The 17418-nt window shown below is 45.8% G+C and overlaps 1 protein-coding gene across 2 annotated transcripts in view; it reads right to left on the reverse strand.

Annotated features, from left to right (window-relative positions):
* Positions 1-17418, reverse strand: part of DSCAM (DS cell adhesion molecule) — a 394883-nt gene that overhangs the window by 31452 nt on the left and 346013 nt on the right. Inside the window, exons 23-27 of one of the 2 annotated variants that reach the window (XM_036446831.2) lie at positions 16840-17003; positions 15165-15263; positions 11661-11849; positions 10243-10533; positions 6856-7032 (exon numbers count right to left, since the gene is read on the reverse strand). In XM_036446831.2, the coding sequence (XP_036302724.1) occupies positions 6856-7032; positions 10243-10533; positions 11661-11849; positions 15165-15263; positions 16840-17003 (920 nt within the window). Of the gene's footprint in view, positions 1-6855; positions 7033-10242; positions 10534-11660; positions 11850-15164; positions 15264-16839; positions 17008-17418 lie in introns of those variants that run through there. The other variant, XM_036446832.2, reaches the window with a different exon arrangement.

Raw genomic sequence — 17418 nt, forward strand, 5'->3', positions numbered from 1 at the left:
GCTTCTTACCACTCCTGACTAAAGTAATTCCTGCCTAACAATAATGTAGAAAAAACAAGTCTACTTTATTTATGACATTGCTTTGAAATTTGCCTTAAAATATAATTTGGTCTTTTTACACATTTTGTCCTGGTAAAAATGAATGCTTCCTTTCTCAGAGCACAAAGGCTTTTCGTTTCCCTTTCATTGCTTTCTAAAAAGTCTTGATGTTAATAGTGTTACATGAACAGAACTTTCTGGAAGTGCCTTAGGCTGATTGTGTGACTGGTTATATAGTGAAGAAATACATATGTTGGAACATTTTTATATCATCTTTCATCTTCTGGGGGCTGACATTTAAATGCAATCATTTTCATGCTGGGGAGCAGCATGCCATTGCTGAGAGGTAAGGACAGTCACAGGGATGGCCACACGTGGGCTGGCACCCCCAGGACCCAAAGCTCAGTCCTTCAAGTCAGCCATGCCAGTTCCCACTGCCACCTCCTGCCTGGGCCTGGGTTTGTGCACAGATGGTTTCAGTCTGGGAAGGAAACAGCTCCCTTCTATCCCACCCATATGGCAAAGCAAAGAAAGCAAAGCAGCATTAATGTCCCAGCTCATGCCTTTATATTTATCTGCAAAGACAAAGTAAACACGCCGAGTTTCTTCTCTTCCTGAATGATTTAACACTTGCAAAGTAAATATACATATGCAAATGCCAAAGCTTGGGAATAATTAGCTCTATGCAACAACCATGTGGTGGCGGGTTCAATACTCTAAGAAAGAGAGAACATTTCCAAGACGTAAACATTGTACCTCAGCTTCCGATGGGGAGGTAACTCAGACTCAAACGTCGTCAGAAGGGACCTGCTTTCCTTATTTTGCTCATCGTTCTTTTTCTATTCCCGAGGTCAGACAGCACAGTGTTTTTCTCTTGGGTTCTGTTTCATATCAATGTGCTAAGGAACTGCAGTGCCCAACAGGTGAGAACAGAGCTCCCTCAGATACTGATGGGCTCTACCTCATCCACAGCGTCTTCATTGAGGTTAAGCTGCTCCACAGGTGTAGGTGTCCCAAGCCATTCTGATTTACCTTTTCCCATGCTTATCATCTTAAAGCACATCTATTTCTCTTTAAGTCTTAGCTACTATGTCCCCCTCCTGATTTCATCTGATAGGGTGAGAAAAACATCATGAATGGGAGTTCACTTCTTCCATGAGTTCACCTATGAGTAGCTCTGGTGTAGTTGTAAGCACAGGGATGGGGTCATCATTGCCTTCACATGTGAATGTCCCAATATTCTGGAAGTGGGCACAAGGTGGGCTGGGCTCCCAGTTGAGCACGTGCTGAGAATCTGTATTGTGCCAGCTACTTTAGGACTGCTAGCTTGTGTCCCCTTGTATCAACCTCAGCTGGGAATTACGCCCTCATTTAGAAACCAGGAAACTGGGACCCTGGTAAGGTCACTCTATAGCCGAGTGGGAAGCCCTAAGCAATGTCTGTTGGTTCAAACTCCTTTTTCATCACTATCCTATGTGTCATATCTCCAGGGACACACAGAGGAGCCAATGCTAAGTGCCAGCTGACTGACAGAGGTGGTCACAGGAGAGCAAGGATGCCAGATTGTCCCCACATTTGGGGGAGTATGGACTCAGACAGGACGAGTCCCCCATGATGCAGAGGTAGTGTGCATTTGAATTGTGAGCTCCTCAGGATGCAAAGAGTTGGGCAGTTGGACAGAACAGAGACATCTCCTGGGCGGTTGAGAATTGGGAATGGACAGTACCTTGAGAAGCTAAGGGGATGTGACTGTGTGCTAGTGAATATAATCTGGAGTTTTCAAGTGGCTCAAAAGGAGAAGTGGAAGGAGGGCAGAGGTGGTAGGGGTAGGGGTAGGTGCTATAAATTAGCACAAACAGGCCATTAGATGGCTCAGGGGGACCGGGGCCAGAGCTGGTTGGCAAGGTGAGAGGCCTTGAGGGTTGGCTTAGAAGACTGCAGTGAGTAGATGACAGGGAGTAGATGACATCACAGCAGACAGAGGGTGTGGGTGCAGAGTGACAGTAGGAAGTCCAGAGAAACAGCAGGACCAGGGCTGGGAGTGAGGTAACACAAGGAGAAGAACAGGAGTCTAGAAGTATATGGAAGCAGCAATTCAGGTGGAGACTGAAGTCCTTGGCTTCAAACAAGCTAGAGTACTTAACATATTATAGAAAGTTGGGGTCATTAGGTTCAAGGCACATTTGAAATCAAGTTTGGGAAAGATACGGGCTGAGATGAGGCTCAGGGTCTTATTCAGGTTCATATAGGGACAGTGGAAAGAGATGATGGAATCTTGGACACACCTCTTTATAGAGGTATAAAGAGAATCTGGGAAATGTTCAGATTTTTTTTTTAAAAAATCATGAAATAAAGAACTTCATAGACAAGGAAAAGCTAAAGGAGTTAATCACTACCAAACCAGTATTATAGGGTATTCTTTAAAAAGAAGAGGAAAAAGAAGAGGAGGAGGAGGAGGAAAAAGAAGAAGAGGAGGAGGAGGAGGAAAAAGAAGAAGAAGAAGAAGAAGAAGAAGAAGAAGAAGAAGAAGAAGAAGAAGAAGAAAAGATAAAAATATGATCAATAGAATGTCAATAAATACATATCTATTAACAATTAAGTCTAAAAAATCAAAATAAATGAACAAGGAATCTAATGAATAAATTATTGAATAAAATAGAACCAGAGGCATGGAAACACAGAACAGACTGAAGAAACTCAGAGGGAAGAAGGGTGGGGTGAGTGGGAAGAGATTAACCAAAGTATTTATATGCATATACACACTACCTGTGCACATGGGGAATAGGGTGGTGAAGGCCTGGGTTGGGGTGGGAACTGGGTGGGAGGGAGTAATGGGGGAGGTAAAGGGGAACATCTATAATACTCTCAATAATACAGATTAAAAAAAACCATGGAATCAGAGAGTCTCATGGACATTAAAGAATTTTCAAATCAGCCTCCTCATAAATATTTGAGTGTCTCTCCCCCTCCCTGCGCGCCCCCCCCCCCCCCCCCCCCGGGTGTCGTGGACAGATGTTAAAATGAGCTAGGCCATTGGTGCTCTAGGGATGGGATCCATGCTGCCGCTGCGCATACAGTGCCTCATCTTCTCTCCCAGGGTTGACCTGCCTTTCCAGCCTGTTTGTCTCTCCCACCTCAGCTTGTCTGCATGGGACCATTGCTTTGTTCTGTCTCCTTAGTCCAAATCTCGGTTACTGACCAACAGTTCCCTCCCTCATCTCCCCAGCTTCAGTCTCTCAGCTCTCTAAGTGACATCCACACTGTGGGAAGGGTGATGGATCTGAAACACTCTCTACTGTGTAACACCCATGTCTGGGAACTCTCAAAGGGACCTCTTCGCCAACGGGACCTCTCAGCACAGTGCCGGCCTTTGCATGCTGGTCCCACACTGTCTGACTAGTCCTTTGACCCTAACCCTCTGTCTGAGTGTCTTACTCTTACACGTTCTGCAGAAAACCCAGCACTCTGTTCCTCCAAGATCTCCAACACCTTCCAGAACTATCCACAAAGCATTCAAACGGAGATGACATGTCTGTTTCTTTGCATCTGCTTTCTCTTTTCCAGGTTGAATCATCTCATTTTCTCAACTTCTCCTCAGACGACAAAATTTCTAAGTAATTCTCTGCGTGGGCCACTCCTCTATGAAAGACCTGTGATTTCGCACTGTCCTTAATTAAATGAGGCTGAGCACAGAACCTGGGGATTGTTCGATGACCACCTCAGACACCAGTGAGAACACGATGCTCATTGAATGTGCTGCAAATCAATTTTCACAACTTGTATAGAAGCCTTTACAAGTCTCCCCGCTACATTTTATCTCCTTGCTTTCAATCTTTCGAAGTCCTTTACAACTTGGATTATTCTTCCCCTAATACATTAGCTTTTTGATTGGGATTTGTGCGAACTCAAGATCGGCCCAACCTGCCCTTATTTTGGCATCAGCCTGGAACCCCTTATTAATCAGCCCTGTCAACACACCCATGGGTTTGTCCAGGCCTCCTGAGACCCCTGTCGCTTCCTGACTGCTTATACACCATCCTTTCTATAACCCAAATTAGTTTATTTCAACCTATAATTTCTAGAATTTACTGTCTTTGAAAATGGATATGCTCTATCTCCTTCAAGGAGGAAGCTTTCAGTGATCCCGGAGTTGATTAGTTGGCATGGGAATCATTTTTTAATAAGGTTAGGGCTGCTGGGCTCCGTGGCCCAGCCAGTGACTCATCCTATAACCCTGCGCTTCAAAGGGTTTAGAAGTGGGAAAAATCAGGGCATCTTTAAAAGCAAACTGTGGCTTCTGAACTCCTGGATAAGGTTAGAGATGGAGAAAATGTAGCACTTACAGACAATTTAGACATTAGGAGGCCACTATGCTCTAAAATTAGTAAAGTGCTCAGGAAGAGAGAATATAGGTTGGCTAAATTGCTTGAGTCCCATTTTCTTTCTTCTCTCTCTCTCTTTCTCTTCCCCTCTCTCTTCATTTCTTAAAAAAAATATATAGTTGTATTCACCTAACTAGGTTGCTTGTCTATATTGTAAAAATACACCCTGCTTGTAAACATTTAGTCATTTCTAGCAATCAAAGTCAAAAGTCAATGATTGGCCTCGTGTAGTAACTTTAACAGTGTCCATTAGGAACCCCTACAACATTTGTCTATAATCCAAATTTCCTCATTTCCATTTTTGATGTTGATTGGTGATTGTTCAGACAATCAGCAATATTAGAAACATATTAGACATATTAGAAATGTCCTCATTTTGGACAATAAAAAATACTGTATAGAGCAGCACTTTCTTTAGACACTGTAAATATGTTTGAACTCATTCTAACCCAGGCTCAGAATCTGTGCCATATGTGGGTCAGGTTGTAATTGGGAGTTTCTGTTAGCAAACTCTGTTTAATACAGAGGCACCTTGGATATTAAACTCTGGGTCCACAGTTTCCCTCCCTGCTGTCAATGAACATTTCAGGGGCCCTATAGGGCTAACAAAGATCTTTCTGGGGCAAGGCTTAGCCTTTCAGAGAGTCCTAGTCACTCTCCTATGTGGGACACTTCTCACAGTCATAGGACTGTGACCCTGACCTCACAGGCCTTGGTCCACAGCCACAAGTGTCCAAGTCGATAGTTCTGCGACAGGGTCTTCATAATCCTTTCTCTCTGAGGCCTCGTCAAACTCAGGAGGTAGGTAGAAATGGTTAAGAGGATTTTCCTATTGGTTTTAAGAAATGTTGCATCTGGCACATGGTAGATAATAATGGTTTGTTGAATTGAATGTGGATGAATTGAATGCATCCACATTTATGCTCGCCCTCAGGAAGCAGATGGAACTGGGTCCGACACTTGGCATTCTCGCTGCCCTCGTCTCAGAACTCTGATCCAGCGCCTTTGTTAACACGTAAAAATGCAAGTCTGCGGAGAGATAGATGCCTTTGCCCGGGCAAGCGGCTGCTCCTCAGCATCCCTCCTGAATGCATCCTCTCTGCCACAGCAATCATTTTCTTCCTCCTGAAACCCCGGTGCCAGCTCTATTTTTTCTCCGACACAAAGGAAACAACTGTTTCCGGGGAATGAAAGCCCGGGCTCTCTGATGTGAAGCATTGCTTTCCTCACCAAGGCCCTCTACGAACCACAGCGTCTGGAACTAGAGGTGCCTACAGCAAAAACGTCAGTTCCAGCACATTTTCTGGACAGAGCCCTTGTGAAGCAGTAAGTCACTTACAGGAATGACAAAGAATGAACGTAGAGGGAGCATGGACCTAGTGGTCAGCAAACCGCGGTTCATAAGCCACATGCAGCTCGACAGCCATGCTTTGCCGCTCCATTGACTAATGAGTTTGCCAACCACTGGACTAGACTAAATGTTACCGTGTAGTTGGAAGCTGTGAGGATTAGGCAATTGTAGCATATTATGTGCAAAGAGGTAAAGGGGAGTATATGACAGTGGTCGGCAAACTCATTAGTCAACACAGCAGCAAACCGCATGTGGTTTGTGAGCTTCGGTTTGCCAACCACTGGTCTAACCCAAGTGTCTCAGTAAGAGCCAGCAACAGCTCTACCATTTTCCCTTGCTCTCAGGAAGAAAAGTGAGGCTGGAAACTAAAGTCAGAAGTAGACTCTATCCCCAGTGAGGGCTGTGCAGGAGCCAGTTGATCAATGATTCTCTCTCATCATTGATGTTTTTATCTCTCTCTCTCTCTTTCCCTCTCCCTTCCTCTCTGAAATCAATAAAAAGAAAAAAATATATATATTGAAAATATATTTTATTGATTTTTTTTACAGAGAGAAAGGGAGAGGGATAGAGAGTTAGAAACAACGATGAGAGAGAAACACTGATTAGCTGCCTCCTGCACAGCCACCACTGGGGAAGTGCCCACAACCAAGGTACATGCCCTTGACCAGAATCCAACCTGGGACCCTTCAGTCCATAGGTCGACACTCTACCCACTGAGCCAAACCGGTTTTGGCTGAAAATATATTTTAAAAAATAGTTCTAATTTCCAGAACACATCTGAAAGGTCTTCTTAGAGGGGACCTAAGTGACACATTACTGGCCTTGCTGCAAATGAAAGCAATGGGGATGAAAACTCATGAGAAAATCTCTGTCTCTGCCGCCCCATGTCTGGGATCTAGGAGATGGGCTTTCACTCCATTTCTGAGTGAGCCTGTAGGAAGGAGGTGTGACTTTTTCCCGCAGGCTCAGCAGTCTTGCTGTCGGGACATCACAGGGCTGGGCAGGGGAGACCTGGCTTAGGGGGTACCAGCCGAGTGTGGGCATGAGACTGCGGGCTCAGGGGGCGGCCCGGCCCTGACTCACCTCGCAGCCGCTTCAGCCTCTGCTCCCGCCTCCGCCTCCGCACCACCAGCAGGAGCACAAACAGCACCAGGACGCCCACCAGGATGCAGGAGATGGTCACCAGCAGCTTGATCCCCACGTTGGTCGTCAGCCCTTCTTCGCTTTGGACAACGGACTTAATGAGTGGAGGGATTGTACCTGAAAGCAGGGCCGTGATGTTAGATGGCTGTTAATGAGGACGGCGTGGCGGAGTTTTAGGGATGACGGGTTACAACAATCGCGCCATGTGATCCGAAGTGTTGGAGGTGATGGTGGGGGAAGGGGTGAGGGGAGTCTATCTAGATTCTTGCTGACTGATCTATTCACTCACTCCCTTCCTTCCGCCCAACCTGCCTGCGACTTAGTCTGCAGCACGTGAGCTCGGGATTGACACCAAGGGCAAGGTGCGTGGCTGTGAAAGAGACTTTCATGTGGCCACGTCCTGCGGGGTGCAGATAGTGGCACAATGTCCGAGCGAGATGCTTAAAAAAGCCACACGCATTGGCTTGGCCTGAAGTGGTACCCCTCGCACTGCTGAGAGAGGCGGTTTGAAAAATTGCACAGCAAAGAAGGAACAATAGTCCTGGCAGGTGGACAGAGGCGATTGGCCGGGAGACTGCACCAGGCACCCTGGCTTAAAGATGCCAAGTCCCCTTCCGTCCGGTTATCCACTTGCTTTTTATCACAAGGGCAAGAGCAAATGCCTTTTAAAAACTCTCATTTGAGGTATAAGAGCTACAGACTGCTATAGAGGGGCACCATCCGGTACCCAACGCAAGCTACTTCTGGACCAGATGCTTAAGCAGTGCTAGGCCATTCAGGTTATTTAGAATCAAGCAAATGCCGAACGCTACTCTCTATGAAGAGGCTGAACACAATGGTGCAGAGATGCAAACACAGGCATCCTTCCTGATGTAACACCCTCCATCCCACTGAATTCTCCATGTCAAACAGGGGCCAGGAAGCCCGTGATTTAGAAAAAAGTGCAATAATACACTTTCCCTTTGAACAATCATGACCGCTATCTTGCACGTAGTAGGCAGGGCAGGGAGAACAGAACCCAGTTCTCCATATGATCAGGATGCATGTCCTTCCAATGTAGCCATGTTTTGGGATGGAAACCCAAGTCTGCAAATGCTCAGAGCTCAGGCAAGAGGCACAGAAGGGATGCGGGGGAGGATGGGTCTGCAAAACCAAGGCCAACACAAGCAAGAGCAGAGACGTTTGGCGAAAGAAATGGCAAAGGAGAGTTGATCAAGAAATGGAAGACTCTGCAATCTGAGAGGTACAGATGTGAGGCTAATTGTTAATGGTTGTTTTTCCCAAGAGAAGAAAATTCTTCAGGCGGATGTGAACAAAGAGATATTAAAGCTCCACATCTAAGAAACTGGCTCAGAGAAACCCGTCATCTCTTGCAAGGAAAAGAGAAAAATGTACTCGCGTTTCTTAGTGTAATAAAATCATTTTCAATTTCAGGAAATTAAATGCAGCTCACAGGACCTTCTTATGATTATAATCTAAGATCCTGGATAAAGGGAGAGCGTGACATTTTCTATGTTTAGAAGACACAGTTTTACAATCTGTAGAGCCCTGTCTAAGCGAGAACCACAGTTTCTCATTCTGTGCATGAGCGGTTTCTAATTAAACCATTAGCAACAAACACATCACCGACCTAGGCATTGACTGGTCTGGCATTTGTGCAGATTACAGAGACGCTGCCTGTCCCTGTGATTATTGGAAGTCAATTACTGAAAGTCAATAATTGAAAGTGAGACATCTACTTGTGACCTACATGGGTACCTGCTAGCAAAGGACTTAGGGGAAGCCTCAAATACTAAGGAATTTGTTCGTAAGTGTCAAAGTCATTCATTTTGTAAATCAAAGAATTATACTGTGATGGGCGGGAAGCATGTGGGAAGTGCTACTTTGCCCGTGTGATGGGGACAGCTTTGAATGATGTCGCATGACACCGAGGGCTGGAAAGCTAAAAGAACATCAGCCAGGAGGAAGAAGACACTGTCCAGGAGCTGGGCAGGCTGTCCCAAGGCTGTGGTAAGCCCAGGCTGGTGCGGCCAATACCAGACAGCTGCCACCCAAGGTCCTTCCTACATCCATTGGCTCCGGGCCTGGAATGCTGGAGACGTAGCCCTAGGCCGTCATCCAGAACAATCCAAGACAAGACATCCAAAGGAAGGTCCCAGGCCACTTCACCTCATTAATGTCCTTGGATTGTTTCTGAGGGGTCCTCGGGTTAATGGGCCTTCTTTTTGTAGGAAGGATGATCGATCCCATGGCAGGTACAGAGCTTTAATTAAACAAGGGCCCAAGTGCACAGAGCAAAGAAGAGAACACTCCTTTACTTGCCTTGTGCTAAGTACCTGTGTGGGGTACTTGCCCAGGCTCAAATTTTCCAGGCTAAGTCACCCACCACCGCGGTCTGCTCTGATCCATGCAGACTGGACAGAAGGCGCTGAGGAGCCAGACCAAACATTCTGACACATCGCAGCTGGTTTTGTCTTGTGATGAAAGCCCTAATCCAGGCACACAGATCCCTGAGGGGCGTCACTGCCAGGCTGCTGGAAGCAGCATCAATGTGCTGCTCCTGGGCTTTCTAAGGCTCCCTAGACACAGGCCCTCAATGCCCCCGCCTTCCAGCTTCACTGGGTTGGACCCTTGTTCAAATACCAATCAATGGCTCTTGACTAGGAGTTGCAGAAATCAAGGCTAACTATATATCGTTTACTTTCGTCACGAGACACCTCACCTGGTTTTCAAAAAGCTCATGCAAACTTCCCGTGTGTGTGTGTGTGTGTGTGTGTGTGTGTGTGTCTGTATATGCATGTGTGTGTCTGTATATGTATGTGTATATATACATATATAGCATCCTGTAGACATAATCTATTCCCATCAGTGTCTCTATTTCTGGCTCAGTGACTAACACAAGCTTGTTTATCATGAAAACTGGTTTTGCACATGCAGTTTAAGGGCTTAATGAGAGCAAAACAGAAAGTTGTATGTGGGCTGGGATGGGGCGTGGAAGGGGTGGGAGACAACAAAAGCAATGTTAGCGCACAGTCACAGACAAGAGGCAGGACCACGTGGGAAGAGTCCTTCAACCCGAAGAGCATCCTCCTACACTAAGACTCCCTCAGGACAGTCCCCTTGGCCCTCATCCCTTCTTTCTGGATGACAGCCCTGGTCATGTAGGTACAATGAGCTCAGGAGCCCTGGAGGGAGGGACCTTGGAGGCTAATGGGGTTTGTGGGCAGGGGTCCCTCTGTGCCAAGGATGAATGTTGGATGGGAAAGAGACAGTGAGCGCGTGCACATGTCCCGAGACACAGACAGGAGGGCCGGAGAGCCAGCTTACTGCCGTCGTAGTTGAGCGTGGCGAAGTTGGCCTGCTTCTCCGCGCAGCCTGCGCTGTTGCACACCCTCATCTGCAGCTCGTACCACGTGGCTTCCTGCAGGTCGTACAGAATGTAGGACTTGGAGAGAGAGGTCCGCTGAGCTGTGGTCCAGACCGTGGTCCCAAAGGGTCTGTACTCGAGCGTGAAGGAGGTGATGGGGCAGCCGCCGTCATTCCAGCCGATGAGGTTCAGCCTCACGCGTGTGGTGTTGATGCTGGCAAAGAGCTCTTGCTCCTTGGAGAACTGGGGTTCTGTGGGAGGAGGCACAACGGGGTCAGCTCATGGGACAGTGAATGAAGCCGCCCAAGGTGTCATGTCCCCCTCAGGCTCCTTTCTCCACCGAGGCAGGGAGCTCAGGACAAGTAGGGCTTGCTGTCTGTGAATGGACCACCATTGAGAGGGTCCTTATGACCCATTGGGCTGTATGCTTCTATAATGACCGAGGTGTGAGAGGGAGCACTGTGTGGGTAAAGGCCATTTTCCTGTATCTTCTGGTTCCCTGAAGAACAATGCTATTTTCACTTATGTGTGTCCATGAGTGGTTCCCAAGGACCTTCTGCAGTGGGCTCACCTGTGTCCGGGGGTGACCTGACTCCAGAGAAGACAGGGTTGGATTTGGGAAACACTATCCTAATGCTTCATGCTGGAGCCCACAAACCTCATGGCATTTCTGCATAAATCTATCCCTCATCATGTGAACCAGGTTGTCTGAAACTCAGGTGCCCAAGAATATCTCTACCTTCTCAATTCTTGCTCCCCTGCCATCCAGCCCACCACACTGGTTCAAACCCAGATGCTAGGGAAACCTGCAAAGACCCCCTCTTTACCTCCTCACTTACCCTCACTTACAGCATGGCCCTCTCCCTTCCGGGTGCCCCAGGACTGCAAATTTCACCAAAATATTCAGTTTCCCTTGGCATTCATCTCCTCAAAGGTCCATGTTTCAGATTAAAAACCCCCACCTCACATTAAAGGTTAACAATCTACTCCAGTTACTTCCCACCTGAAGAGCGGGGTCTTTGAGGAGACATGAAAGTTACAAACAGAGGGGGTCTTGGTGATAAAGGAAGAGGGTCACATTAGAAGGTTAAAGGGCAAATGTCATATTTCACGGACACTTTATGTTGGCACAAAAGCCCTTGATTTTCAAATGACACTTCTTTTAGCTGCAAATGAAATATTAAAAAGAAGAACCAGAATACTCCATAAGGATGAACCATCCCTCTCATTACTCTGTAACATAGTCAAACCCATATTGGGAATAACAGAGTTTAAACACACAAACAAACATGCAAATGTATGATGCATTTGTGATTCCAATGTCCCCTTCCACCTGGAAAACAAAGGAACTCCAGAAATAAGAAGAAGGCATACGTACCTTTCCCTAATGTTTTCGCTTCTATGATTTCACTTATGCGTCCGGGGCCCACTCCATTTTGTGCGGTGAGTGTGAACTTGTACCAAGTACCGCATTTCAGGTTTTCCAGGCGATAAGAACGTTCGCTTGGGCTGATGGGAAAACTTCCCCACTGCTCACTGTTATCCTCCGAGTATTGCAATATGTAGCCTTCAGAAGACAAGAAATGCATTCAGAAGAGTGTTATTTGTTTCTACCAGCAGTTGGCTTTTGTTTGCAAAATTTTTAAAAAATGTATTCTTTTTAAAAAATATATTTTTATTGATTTCAGAGAGAAAGGAAGAGGGAGAAAGAGATAGAAACATCAATGATGAGAGAGAATCATTGATTAGTTGCCTCCTGCATGCTCCCTACTGGGAATCGAGCCCACAAACCAGGCATGTGCCCTTGACTGGAATTGAACTCTGGACCCTTCAGTCTGCAGGCCAATGCTCTATCTAATGAACCAAACTGGCTAGGGCTGATGTTCGCATTTTGACAGGAGTTCTCAGAACACTCACATCTTATGAGAACATTGTGTTTCTTCTGGTGTCAGGAAAGTTAACCCAGGCCTGAGAAGTGCATGGCGACATAATGGTTAGTGAGGGATTTAGGCCACACCTGGCATTACTATGTTGACATTGTGGGTGGTGTGGTGAGAATAAAATCACTTTCTGTCTGTTCCCTTTTAGGAGGGGTACTGGGCAGAGGGAAATGGACACTCAATCCCTAAACAGCTGCCTTCAGAGCACACGCGCCAGGTCCTTGGGCACGAGCATGGTCTGAAGCTGAGCTGTTTTTAAGAGACCTAATATCTAAAAAAAGGGATATATTACCCATGGTGGTGGGAACCCCCTCAACCACTCTCTACTCATTCACAGCAGAGAATCAACTCCGAACCCTGCAGCCCTCCCAGCGTTGCAATGGGAACCTTGCTTCTCTTTGGTTTGAAAATCCCCTCCGATACTTCCCATGCACTTTATGCACCTATACTTCTGCTACAGGTAATGACAACTGTCCATTCTTCGAGCTCTCACTATACACCAAGCATCGTCCTCAGCCAGTGGCTGACATTACCCCAGGGAATCTATGAAGCAGTGATTATTCCCTCTAAGGTCCAGATGAACACTCTGAGGTCCCGAGAGGTTAGATGACCACCCTAGCATCTGATAGATTCAGATCCCAATGTCAGAGCCTAAAGCTCATGCTCCTTGCCCCTGTGGTCACTGAGCTGTTCCTTCTTGGTATGACCTTTATCCCTGTTACCCCAACCACCTTCCTGGGGTGAACATATCCTGTCTGCCCTGTCCTCTGTCTCCTAAATGTTCATACCCAGGCAACCAGAACCTAGCCTCTATGCATGTGCATGGTGTCCTAATACCCAGGGACTCATCGTATCTTCCCTCTTGCCCATGAACGCCATTTTTAACACTGGCAAAGTGCTTCTCACTTCCACATTACAGAGCCTCCTAAACCCACACTGGCAGCATCACTGTTTGTCCACACTTGCCACATGGAGATCACCATCTCTGAGTCCTCCTTCCTAGATCATGGTCAGTATCTTCCCTTCTCCTTCCTCCTCGCCTTCCCTCATGCCCTTCGCAGCCTTGGGGTTCATCCTCTGTCCCGAGCCTCATTTTTTTCTTCTGTGTCCCTGATCTGCACTCCTTGAAGCTCCTTTGATGCCTGACAAATCTGAACAAGTCAGGTGCCTGATGGATCTGTGTGCTCCCTGCTTCCACTGTCATATCCTGACTTCCGCTCCAGCTCTGTCCAAACCGCCTCCCTGGTGCCCTGCACATCCTGGGTATTGGACTCCCCTTCTAAGCTCCTCCATCTTCACCTCTTCCAGAAAGCTCTTCTAACCTTTGGTGATGGGAACTCCCATGCTAATGGCATTGGCCACCACTGTGTTTGGGGGATCCCTGGTGGCCTTTTCTTGGAAACTCTTCAGTACTAAAACTAGCTTCATCTCTAAGCCCTTCTGCTCTGACACTTCCTATACTCCCCCTCCTTGTATTCCCTCTCCCATGCTCTACCACCTTCAGGACCAACCCTTCATTTTCTTCCCTTTCTTTCATTTCATTTTGCCGAGAGCACTAGGGCCCCTTGAACTCTTCCCCCGGTGCCCCATTTTTCTCCACAAAAAGGTCCTCTAACCAGTCTAGAACCTCCAGTAGACCATGTTCATAAGGAGGCTGTTTTCACTCATCTTCTGACTTCCTGCTGCACCTATCTCACCAGTCACCAGTTCTGGTCACCTGTGAATCTGCCTTTCCCCCAGCTGTCCAGGGTCACTTGAGGAAGTCATTGCACTGTGATAACTGTGACCACTACAATTTGTGCTGTTTAGCTGCAGCTGGGGCCTCCCTCCCACTTGGCAGTGACTTTGTTCATCTATTAACGACTCTCTGTGCATTCACAGGGCAGCTGCTACAAATCTTACCCACATTCCTCAAGCCCACAAATGATCCTCACCCCTAATCAGCCAACTATTTTTAAATAATAATCTCACCTCTTTCTTTCCTAAAAAAAGGGAAGATCCTCCCCTTCAGCCAGAGGAGTGCTAATAAATGCTTAACAACCTGCTCTTGAGGAGAAATAAAAGAGTCCTGTTTGGTAGCATTTCTCATTTGTGTGGTGCAGCCTGAGTGCAAAGCTGGGAAGGGATGTGGCAACCAGCTCATGTGCTGAAAGGAGCTGGGAGCAGGCGTCAACGCCCACTGGCTTCACCCTAAAAGGCCCCTGTATTTCCATTTGACTTCTCACCATTCCTCCTTCCTCAGAGAGAGAATATCCTCTGCCTTTGGAAATCTTAGCCTTCCGTCCTCTCTCACCCGCCTGAGGTCCTCTTTGGTCAGTCACTCAGCCCTCACGCCTGTGCATCTGCGGGCTCTTCAGCTGGAATGACTCCCTTTCCTTGGTCTACAACTTGCTCAGAATGATGTTTTCCCAACTCCACTGATGCTAGAACTATCTCATTCCATCATTATAAACCCCCTTTATTCCATTCTACTATGCACTCATTGCAAAAGCTCTGGACAGATCAACCATTTTCTATCTAAACTCTAAGTTCTCCAACATTTATTACTATACAAGAACAGTAACTGTGGTTACTTGAATGAATGATTATTACATGAATGAATGAATGATATAGTGTTGACAACATGAGGAAGAAATAGTATGTAGAATCTCATGGGGAAGGTTAGCACATTTGATTTTGCTTTTTATTCTGCATTCGTTACTCTTCCATTCAGACTGGAGACACAACGATGATTTTGCGAATGGGATTCTTTGGGTGAACGATGCATTTCAACAAATACCATAGCAGTAGATGTGGTTTCTTGTTGAGGTAATGGAAGAATTAATCATAGGATATATTTTTGGAAGGAATAAACATAAGATTATTGGCTGAGGATGTGTTACTTTATAGCCTGTGGATAATGACAATTAATCAATGATTGTGGACAACCTATTCCTTTTTACCTCTGATAGAGCTGCCCCCATTGTCCCCAGGGAGCCAGGAGAGGGTGATGGAAGAAGATGTGGTTTTGGACACTGTAAGCCGAGGCTGATCTGGTGGCACTAGAGAGGAAACAGTTGTTAGAAAACAAGAATTAGTTTCTCACATCTTTAATCTTCCTGAATAGTCATTTACCAAGTCATGTCTATCAGCCATTCATTAAAGAAGTGTTCAAGGTTGCCAAAATATGCAATTCACTTCTGTCAAGATGTCTGTTTAGTTGATATCCTGGGCTAAAGAGATAGAGTAGAGTGAATCTATTATTTAAAGGAAATGCAACGACATTTCTACTTGGATTTATATCTAACTCATTTCCTCACCGATTCCTTGAATTTCTGACTTGCTCATCAGTAATTGAAATCTTCTCTAAAGTTACTACAGATTCATGCAGTATTTTACCCTGTATTTCAACCACGATTCAAGTGAGAAAGATAAGTGGCATCCACTTAGCAGTTCTGTTCTCAGTGATGTGAAAGAGGAAGGACGAGAATGCCTTGTGGGGAAAGAACTATAAAATTTTCCACTTTTTGTAGCTACTCCCCCAAGCCACAACACACACATGCGCGCGCGCGCACACACACACACACACACACACCCCTCAAAAATCCAAGGTGTGCCATTGAGTGGCAGCACCTGATTTTCAATGCTTATAACATGTTTGAATACTACATACTTCTAACCAATGGGCTTTGATATTATTTTGGATTAGCTCTGAGGATAAAAACACCAGAGAAATTCAGAATCAGGTTATTCAAATTATAGTGAAAGCTTCCCATAAAATACCTCTTTACTTCTGAGGACAGATATGTAAACCCAAAGGCATGAAAAACAGACCCATCTCTTTCAAGTCACAATATAGTGTCCATCTTCTAAAATGTTTTGGAGTTCTCCTGACTTCAAGTCAAAAGTTCAGATCCACTTTGCATTAGTTTTTAAAACTCTAGTTCTTCTTCCCTTTCCTTCTGCTGAGGACAATATCAATTTTATTTTTACTTGCAGTGATTATTAAATGTGACAATACTTAAATCCGAAGATTTCTTTTCCCATAAAAATCAGGGGCCTCCAAAGAGGAACCCAGTTAATGGCCTTTTGGGATTTTACACTTGATTTTAATTTACAATCTTAAGCTTATTGTGTACTTTTATGTATGCTAAGAAAAATTCCACATGTTCTATTAAATACACTATTAAATATTGCAGCTATACAGAATTTAGTGTTCTTTTTACATATTGCATCTAAGAATTGCGTTAATCAGCAGACTTCAAGGGCCTCAGTTCAGACTTATTTTTTGTGTTTTCTGGGTTACACTAATACATCTGCTGAGTTAACCACGTGATTCATGGAAGTGATGGAGAAGGGCTTTGTCAGCTATGCTCACGTGAATAGCTCACGTGAAGGAATAGACTAGCTCTCTATATGCAAAAAATGGAGCCAGTGTTACTCCTGGAATCATGAATGCTTTCTATTGTCTTTGATTCATTTCATTATATTTTCCAGAATGAACATATGTACTTTTTGCAACACGAAAACAGGAATGAGCTTTTTTCTCAAGACTGATTTTTAAATGTGCTCCACTTGCTTCTGCCTCTAGGCATGCCCATAGCCAATATCATTACAAAGAGCCCCACCATTCTGTACCTTGTACTTGCAAGTTTAGAATGATCTCATCGGAGCCCCAGTTGTTGTTGGCGATGCAGCTGTAGTAGCCGGAGTCCTCCGCCTTCACCGTGCGGATGACGAAGCTCCCGTTGCTGAACACACTCCTCCGCCCATCAATCGTCACCAGGCTGGGCGTCCCGTTACTGCCTCACAGGAAGAAAAAGGCACAGATTAAAGAAATTACAATCCAGGTTAGCTGAGGTTGGGGAAGAGCATAACGACTCTCTTTGGAGCAGGCAATGCGTTGGGATTCATGGGAACTAAACTATGATTCTATCATGACAACAATCAGCCGAGTAGTATTCTTTGTCAAAAATGCTATGTAGACGTGAGTCCCTGTCTAGGGTTTGGATCAGGCTCCTCACACATGTCTCTGCCTGCCATGTCCTCCACCACGTACGCACCTGTGACTGCCTCTTTCTGGGGATTTCTTCTGTGGGGACAAGTGCCATTTGACCAAGCCAAACTATGAGCAACTGGATTTTGGGATCTCTTCTGGATTCACTTAAAGTTACAGTTGTTCATGATTTTGACATTAAAATGGACAGTGGTATGTAA

This window comes from Pipistrellus kuhlii, unplaced genomic scaffold (genome assembly GCF_014108245.1).
Source record: "Pipistrellus kuhlii isolate mPipKuh1 unplaced genomic scaffold, mPipKuh1.p scaffold_m20_p_2, whole genome shotgun sequence".
NCBI classification, from domain to species: domain Eukaryota; kingdom Metazoa; phylum Chordata; class Mammalia; order Chiroptera; family Vespertilionidae; genus Pipistrellus; species Pipistrellus kuhlii.